The 9953-nt window shown below is 32.6% G+C and overlaps 1 protein-coding gene across 1 annotated transcript in view; it reads left to right on the top strand.

The window, feature by feature from the left end:
- The window catches only part of LOC108913909 (hydroxysteroid dehydrogenase-like protein 2), a 27233-nt gene extending 19830 nt beyond the window's left edge, over positions 1 to 7403 (top strand). Inside the window, exon 2 of the mRNA XM_018719562.2 lies at positions 7211 to 7403. Within this exon, the coding sequence (XP_018575078.1) occupies positions 7211 to 7388 (178 nt within the window). The 3' untranslated portion in view covers positions 7389 to 7403. The remainder of the gene's footprint in view (positions 1 to 7210) is intronic.
- Positions 7404 to 9953: the final 2550 nt, after the last annotated feature.

The following is a 9953-nucleotide window of genomic DNA, read 5'->3' as shown; positions in this document are numbered from 1 at the left end:
GAAAGCAATACTTATGTTTTTTACCTGTTTAAAATGCCAGCACGAGTAAAACAGCATTCATCCGTCCAGAGCACTTTGTTAATAAAGTTCTGCTGCACTTAGGAACCAATTGCAAAATTCAAGACGATTGGGGAAATCAGCTGCTTCTAAAGCTTGAACTTTTTGAAAATGTGTTATGTTAACTCCTTTGCGGGAAAAATGCGGGAGAAATGGAGATTTGAATAAACGCTTCAAATTGTTAGGTAATGGTTTTGTAACCGTGTGTATTTTGTATATTTGGGTATTTAGTGTGCCGACTTTTTTATTTGATAAAATACAGTGTGCCTACAAACCTCTGCTTTATTTATTTTCTTTCAACGAAAGTTGACTTCGAGAAGTCAGGCTTGTTAAAACATTTTGCACTAAGTTAATACAATTATTAAAATTAGTTACAATAAAATGCAGCATGATCCTTTATTTACTTGCATTTTATTGGTTTCGGATATGTATCCGTATACTAAAGCGGATTAATTAAATGTGAACCACAGATTATGATGTGAATTTGGCAACGCTGCTCGCTTCAGCTAACGATTTGTTCGTGACATTACGTTACAAAATTTTCCGAGCATCCGTGCATCTGGCAGGGCCGCCCTCTTAGTGGGAGACATAGGTTGATTTCCTTCATTTTTAAAAGTCGAATAAAATTTTTTTTTACGATTTTCTGTCTCTATTAAGCCTCTTCCTGCCTCTTCCGAATACGTGGTTAAAATTAATGACATTATGACTGAATCACCCTGTATACAGAGAGTTACATAGAAATCGGGTTGACAATTATAATTTATATTTAATCGTGCCTAGGTATTTTTCATACAGGTGCCAAAGCCTACTGTGTAAGAGCTGGTGAAGTGACGAAGAAAACAACAGGAGTTTCCAAACACGCAATAAAAAAGAAATAAAAGATGACTATGTTACAATTGTATAAAGAGGTGGCATCATTTTACGAAAATTGTATATTTTCAAATCTACACTACACACTATTTACACCGAACTAAAGAATAAAGTGGGCCTTTCTTCAGCTGACGACAAAAGGTACGTTGAACCTGACGGGATAACAACCAAATCTTGGGGGAATTGTCTTCTTAATGATGATGACAATGTAAATTTAAAACTTCTTATACAAGAAGCTGAAAAAATCTCAAATCTTAAAGTGGCTGAAATAGAATGGGATTTCGATTTAAATTTATTAGATTTATAATTGTTTGCAATAAATATTACAATAAAAATATTTGTTTCATTGGTCAGGTTGGCCGAGTGGTCTAAGGCGCCTTGTTTAAGCCTTGATTTCGTAAAGGAGCATGGGTTCGAATCCCACACCTGACATTTTTTTTTGAAAATTGTATTTGGGGGCTATTTTATTGAAATAAGACAATTAAGGCTTAATAAACCCTTCTATTAATATTTAATATTTACGGATTCATTTCTAGATAACAACCGTTCTTGTCTTCGCTGTTAGCAGTTACTTCTTTTCAAAATAAGAGCTCGAAATATGTTTAGATTTGCAAAAAAAATCTTTAGTCGCATACAATTTTTGTGTTGGGTAGTTCCGTTTCTCCGCCACATTTGAACTGGCACAGGCATATTGCACAAAATCAATACAGCTGTCGCCTTAAAATAACTGAAATGCAGTATAGTGATAAGAATTTATCGCTTCTTCGTCCTCCATTCTATTCCTCCTGTCTTCTCTATGAGCACGCTTTAACCTGATCGCCTTGTAGATACTTTCGATGTCAAACAATATTCTGATTTCTTTTTCCATGCTTAAGAAATATTATACCCATATGTAAATTAATAATAATTAAACTTTTAGGTATAAAATTAGATACATTTCTTACTGAGAACATATTAATTCATGTTAAGCACATATATTTTATCAGGTATATTTTATTTTGTTTGATAATTTTTAATTTACCGCCAGTCCCGTCTAATTAAAGCTTATAACGCATGCCTGTTGCAATTTCAATATATGTTATTTCTATTATTTATTTTTAGTTTTGAATTTTCCGCTAATTCCACTCATATGCTGACATTGATGCAATACCGGATAAGAATGATGTAATGCTGTTTGGAGTTCATTGACCTCCCTTATAGATACGATTTGTGTCGACTTATTGATTTTAAAGTAATTAATAACATGTTCTGCACATATATTTTTGTTCACATATATCTTATTTCTATTATTTTAGATTTTGAATTTACCGCTAATCCCCATGCTGCCGTAGTAGATACTACGCAAGCATTTAAATTTTAATAGGGAGTTTTTGCATAAGGTATTTACGAATACGATAAACGTTAAAAACACGTGACTGAATACCGTATTGACAAATAGCGTGTACTGAATGCTTATAGTTTTTGCATATCGTGTCGTTTATTCGCAATGGTATAGCGTGTCCTAACCTCAATTCTGACGGTTATGCTTTCATTTGATACTTTTGCGGTAAAAGGCAGTCGGCAAGTGAAAGAAAAATGGATGGATTATTATTCGTACACAAAATTACTATCCTAACTGCACGGTAAACTAATACCGTAATCTGGGTTGGATATCGGAATACCGTAACGATAAACGCCAACGGTAACTGTCGCACATGCGCAATGCTCTCTCACGTGACTTTATCGTTTAAGGTATTCTTAAAACCGATATGCAAAAACTCCCTAATGTTACATATATTTTATTTCTTTTGTTAATATTGAATTTTGAATTTACCGCCAATTCCGTCTAATGTAATACATACCTGTATATGCCTTTTCTATTGTTCATCTTTTGATTTTGAATTTACCGCCAATTTTATTGCTGCGCTCTGAATGGTCGAACAAGGTTGAATTTTAAATTTACCGCCAACTGCTGTTTGGAGTTCACTGTCCTCTCTTATCGTGAATCGATTTTAAGTTTACCGACAACCCCACCCTCTCCCCTCCGCCTCCCTCCCATATCTATTGCGCAAGCGTTTAAATTTAGAATTTTGAATTTACCGCCAATTTGTTTGCCGCGCTGATCGAACCTAAATCGAATGATGCAATACCGGATTAGAATGATGTAATGCTGTTTCATTGACTTCCCTTGTCATGATTTATGCTAACGTTGCGATTTTGAAGAAACTAATAAAGGTACTAATTACAAGTATGTTCTGCGCATGCATTAAAATTTTAAAACGTATTTTTTATTTTTGTCCATTTTCTGAACCTCAATCTCAATGGTTGCTCACGTGATCCCAGTCGAATGACACAATACTTTACGTCAAATTTGCACCAGGAATCTGTTATTCAAGTTTGGACAAGCATTTTGGATACACCCTGTATACATATATGTATACCTTAAATGTTTAATCTAGGGTAAATCTAGTAGTACTAAACTAGAGAAATACGTTTACTAAGGAATTTTAATTCTTAACGATAATATATAGTATATTATCATTAAATTAAACTTGAAAATTAATATTCTCAACCTAACATATACATAACAACATAACAAACATTTCGACTTTACAAACCATCAATTTGTAGTAAAACGGTAAATCTTATGTAAATGAATTATTTTCGTTTAAAATAATGTTTATATAAAAAAGCGGTACAATAACTTTATATTTTCCCACAACTTTTTGAAAATAACCGAAATCCTTCATAATTGCATCATTAATTAAATTAGTGATTTAACTTGTTCTATTTTGTTATTTTACTCGTACGACATAGATGTGAGAGAAAAGCGTCTGAGTTGAAATAAAAACTAAATAGGTATCTGGAATTATTATTATTTTTTCTCCATTTTTAGTCCAAAGCTCAGTGATCTTAAGGTTTTACTTATATCATGTTTAAGAGAAAAAATCAGCAATGAAAAAATATTCTTCATCTCTCCTACTACTACCTAACAATTCTTTAAGTAAACGCAACAAATATTATAGCCTCTTTTACTTTAAAATTAATATTCCATCCGACGGCATTTCTTCTCCATATTTATAGTGTATTTTTTATAAAAAAAATATATATAGTGGTCTTTAAATGAAATACTCCTATAACTAAGGTATACAGGGTGATCTATTAACGGTATCGAACGGCTGTACATAGGAAACTAGACGTGCTACGATTATGGGATAAAAATTCTATTAACAAATACGACCAAAAGAAATTGATTTAAAATATTTTCAAGTTTGTAACTTCACCGCTAGGGGGCGCAACTACTATAGTGTTACAGAAAATTGTCGGTTTTTCGAAATTTCGCATATATAACCTAAGTTGAAAATACATTTTTTAGATACACTGTTAAACCTTTCACAAGTTTTGTTTGAACTTTTTTTTGTTATTACCATAGCAACGTCGGTATGAAGGACGCTATCTTGAAATTTTTAAATTGTCATAACTTCTAAATGCATTAATCGATTCCAATAAACGATGCCTCATTTTAAAGAACTATTAATAAAATTTATTTTTATGATATAGGAATAAAAATATTATTTTCCTGCACAACGGTAGATGACGCTAATGAGAAGTTTTGTAATTGTCTCCGTTTATTAAAAAAATTAAATGCAGCGATATATGTTTTTTTTTTTCATGGCTTAATAGACCATTCATTATGGAAAACAAATACACAAACTGGAGGTCGATATCTATTTTCGTTTTAAAGTTATTGCTAAAATAGTGAAGTTGTACCAAACCGTTGCTGGTGTCGCCACGCATACAAAATCCAGGCGACAGACATGTGCATATTTGTTTGCGTTTCATTCAGATTAATATGAAATAAGTTATTAGTTCGTTTCGAAGATGAATCTGACGACAAGGATGCAGATTATAGAATATCTACCGGATTTTTTTTTTAATAACGCAACTCTTGTAACTTATACAGGGTGTCTGGTAAGTATATGGCATACTTTCGGGAGTGTACAGGGAGGTCAAAATAACTCTAGTTTGTCATAATTTTTTTTCCTAAAGTGCCCTTAACGGAGAGGCAGAGCCTCAAAGGAGTGTCCAGCGATTTACCTTTTCGGTTCTAACTTTCGAATCGACTTGGATAATTTAATAAAATTGTAATATTTCATGTAGGCTATAAAAACTCATAAGACCATACTATAGTAGATGTTTTACACTGTCAGGGAAGTAAGGAACGGACTTGCCACAACACTCGTTGGCCAACAGGTTTCGCTTTGCAGAGTTGAAAACTAAATTTTTAAATACTTTGGTTATTCCTCTTTAAAAAAGGTACTTTACATTTGTTTTGATAAAATCAGCCGTTTTCGAAAAAAAATCAGTTTTTATGTAACACGTTTAAACATTAATTTATTTAATTATAAATGTATCAACATACGTTATTTAAACACAATAATAATGGAATAACATCACAACTAATAATTCGTATTAAAATAATAAAAGTTGGCATTACTACATCTCATTAATGCTTACATGCATCTAACTTATGGATGGATAAGCACTCGGCAATTGTGTGGAGGCAAGAATAATTTATTCTGATACATTTTCCAAATCACTTAAACGCAAGGCTGTTAAAAATTCGAAAGCTTTGCTACTTCCTGTTTACTTCAGCAGATTTTCAAAATGGTCGCATTTTTTACATTTCTTTATCCGACAGATGTTTTCTCATTGTACTGAAAACAATATTCCAAAATTGTCTCGAATCTATCAGGTTTTTCCTGGTGGGAGCTGGCGTCGAATACACAAGCCTCTTTAAATTTCCCTATAAAAAGAATCCCATGGAGTCATGTCGGGCGACTTCGGTGGCCATAAAATAGGCTCATATCGACCTATCTATTGATAACCAAAAGTATTTCATAAGTGCTGACTGAACTAAATTATTAGAATGGGGCGATGCACGTCATGCATAAACTACATCCGATTTCTAATTTCTAAGGGCACATTTTCTAATAAATCATTTAAGCTTTAGTGCAAGAATTGCAAATACATGGCAGCATTTAATGTCTTCAAAAAAGAACGACCAATGAGATGATATTCCAATAATCCCCGCGCATATGTTAACCATATTGGTGTTTTGTCTGTACTATTTATTGTATGAGAATTTTCTTCATGTCAGATATGCAAATTATGGCAATTCATTACTCCGTCTGGATTGAAACTGGCTTCGTCCGTGGACAAAACAATACTAATAAAATTTGTATTTTGCCTAAAAAAAAACAATTTGCGTAGTTGCAGGATAATACCTAGGTAAGGCAGAAATGTCAAAGAAATAAGTTAATTTGCACTGTGTCCGTAATTCTGAAGTGGATCATTTTGTGGAACATCCAGTATAAATTTCCAAAAAGGTATCTGGTTAGTAAAAATAAAATATTTCATCCAAAAACGTATCTAAAGCAGAAATGGCAAAAAACTAAGTTATTGCCCTAATTGTGAAGTGGATCATTTTGTGGAACATCCAGTATAAACTTCCAAAATTTGGTTAGTAAATATACAATTTTTCAGTAAAAGACTTCAGTAAGTAAACTTGCCCGTTAATCAGGCCTGGGTCAATTTTATAGAACATTCAGTATAGGGATTTTCCAAAAAGCGATTGGTTAGTGAATATACAACTTTTCTTGAAAACATTTCAATAAAGAAAATAAAAGAAGTAAAAAGAATGATGTCAGGTTTATGAAACATCATACATAAATTTGCAAAGAACATTTGTTTAGATAAGAATTTTCATAAAAATATTGCAATCAATCAATAAATTTCTGAAATATACTCTGGGCCGTTCGAACTTCAACGCAATTTTTTTAGACACCTTGTGTCTACTCATACTCATTTCAAAATTTATATTTTTTTTCGATGACATCATTTCTAAAAATAGAATATTATGTCATTTCTAAAAATTGCTCATATTTCCAAAGAACCTACTTATCCACCAATGGAGGATAATCGGCCAGTATCCGTTGAGATTGGCATGATGATGGTGTCCAAAAATTCCATTTACCCTTTTGCCACCACTCAGGAAAGGAGAGTCCTAATACTGCAGGCAATGGGGAGAATTTGGTGAAAGACAACATGATGATGACAGTTTCTTGATACCGTTACAATTTGACGGGATTTTTTAGAGAAAAAGAGAAAATATTTAAATTTTTTTACATTGGTTTAATCTTTAAAATAAATGAAAAATACGATAGGATAATAAAATATATTTTTAAAAGTTTGAATTACATACATTACTACATGTTTATTTATAGATTTGTTATTTTTTTAGTAAATTGGCTGGCCGAACTATTTTTATAACGGGTGCAAGCAGAGGCATAGGAAAAGCTATCGCGCTAAAGGTAGCTAGAGATGGAGCTAATGTAATAATTGCAGCTAAAACAGCAGAACCCCATTCGAAACTTCCTGGAACTATATATACGGCATGTGAAGAAAGTACGTATTGTTAAAGTTGCTATATATCTGTTTTTAACAGAATTCTTATACCCAGTGGCGGTTTTACCATAAGAGCTGCGGAGCAGCATACATAAAATTTTATGTATTTAATCATATTAAATATCAACAAAATATTTAAAGAATCCAAATGTATTTCGAATTAGCACTTCGCGGACACGACGAGACAGAAAATTCGGACAACCCTGATGTATTTCGTGGACTCATAAATTTTAGTGCAGATCTTGACGATATTTTAAAAGAACATCTAGCTATATGGGTATGACCGGGATTTTCTGTGATTGTACCGGGAATTAGCTGTATGGTCCCGGATTTAGGATTTGCACGTATAACTCCCGGAACATAATATAATATAATGTACATATATAAAAAGATAAAGAAAAAATCATAACACGGCGAGGAAAATTAAAATTCGTTGAATCGTTGGTAAATTTCACAAACGATTTTTTTGTATAAACAATATTCAATAATTTAATAAAATATATTTAGTTTATTCCGATTTATTTATACCGTTAGATGATATTAATTAATGTTATTTGATTTAATAGCGTAACCTAAGGTGTTCTTATTTATCTGTCGTTACATGCAGTATCATTACAACCTTAATTTCAAAATGTAGAAAACTCATTAACATCTAAGTTCTAATTGCGATACATAGAATCTTGAATGAATTCCAGCAATTACTGTTCCGTAGCTCAAGTTCATTTTCACTCACCGGGTTAAACTTGGAGAGAAAGAGAACCTAGTTTCTAAGAGATGATTTAGAAATAACTAATAAACCAAAGACAAATTAAACAATTTCTGGAATGATAAATATCTAATTTACACACATTATTTCCAAGATTCAGAATGTTGCGTTTAGAAGTTGATTCCAAAACTTTTGCTTTTTACCTGCTTTCTGAAAATGAAATTTTCTTATATAAATCTTATCAGTTATCGTCTTTGAAAAAAGAGAGTGGATTCTTAAGAGCTCTACTCTCTATTGGTTGATAACAAAACTTCGCTAATTGTTTCTTAACTTTCCTTTGCTGTAAGCTGAAGGAAGGTAATTTCGATATGAGTATTTTCTATATTTTACACAAAATTTTGACGACTAACAAGGATTATTAACTTGAATTTATAAAATACTTTTCGGTTTTAAAACTCTTACTTGCAATCGTCACTGGCGTCCTTGCTCGGCCATCAAATTTGTGATTGCTTAATTAACAACTTTATCGGCAGCGGTGTTCGGCAGTCAGTGTAGGTGAGTGACGTTACAGGAACGTACTCTGGAGTAGGTAATTATATTTTTTTTGTTCGGCTTAATTTTTACGTGGGGGAAACCCCACGTGAATATTACCCTCAGTTTAGAGTAAGTAAGTTGCCTTCACAGGCAACTCCCGAGATCTATCTGTCACGGTATGGCCAGCTGTAATACCCCTGTGTATGTACGTATGTCGTTTGACAGCAAAACCACAGTATAAATTGCCGAGACGACTTTTTTTTATAGATATCTGGTAGTTATACCGCTGCCACCAGGTCAGGTAATTTTCGAAAAACTCTCTCTTTTCCACCTGACCTTGGAAATAAGAGAGTATACGCGTGGATCCGGCCGCGGCTTAAGGTTGAAGGTTGAAACCTTCAATGCGCGGGCTTTATGTCGAAAAGAAATAATTGTTAGAGTTAGAATAGTAAAAACAAATAAAAGATATAAACAAAACGAATATATTAAATGAAAAAGATAAAATAGCGCTTGTGGCGCAAAGTTGCCAATACAAGACAAAACTAAAAAAAAATCAAGAGAATAGAACCGTCGGGTCAGTAAATGAATATTTATATAACAAATCAAATATGTATCAAAGAAAAAATAAAAATGAATTATACAAGCCAAACTGTGTCACAGCAACAGTGGCGCAAAAATTTCTAGTAATAAAACTAATAAAATGAGGTTAAAGGCACCTGGACGGTAGATGATTATATATGTATATGACAAAACTAGAATAAATAGGCTAAGTGCCGGTTAGACAGAATGGTGTCGCAGCACCAGTGATGCATAATGGTCACAAAACATCAAATAAGTAACATTAGCTCAAAACTTAAATGTAAGGTAAGCATCTGTTCAGCAAAGTGAGCCACTTTGTATTTATACCGGGTGGGGCTTTTATTTTAAGACAATCATCTCATCAATCATCAATCATCTTAGGACTCGATTATTTCGAGAAAAGTTTCTAACAAAAATTGTAGGTCACCGAGGGGACGACTTCCGGTCTAAACCGAATGTGGTGTTTTTAGACCGGAAGTTGATTTTTTTAAATGGAAACATCCATTTTTTACCACAGACTTCGATTGAAATACGAAAAAAAAAACTTTGTTATTATTTTTTCTGTTTAATCCATATTTTGGACATAAAATGGTAATAAAAAACAAAAAAAAATAAGAATCTTGAGGTAACGGAGTATCCGAGTAAGTTTTTTTTCGTTTTTCAATAGAAATCTGTGGTAAAAAATGGGTGTTTCCATAAAAAAAATAACTTCCGGTCTAAGAATATTACTTCCGGCCTAGACGAGAAGTCGTAATATGGA

The sequence above is a fragment of the Anoplophora glabripennis genome, unplaced genomic scaffold, assembly GCF_000390285.2.
Source record: "Anoplophora glabripennis isolate ALB-LARVAE unplaced genomic scaffold, Agla_2.0 scaffold1183, whole genome shotgun sequence".
NCBI classification, from domain to species: Eukaryota; Metazoa; Arthropoda; class Insecta; order Coleoptera; family Cerambycidae; genus Anoplophora; species Anoplophora glabripennis.
Note: the sequence above shows the minus strand (reverse complement) of the source record. Positions and strands in the feature narration are given on the sequence as shown.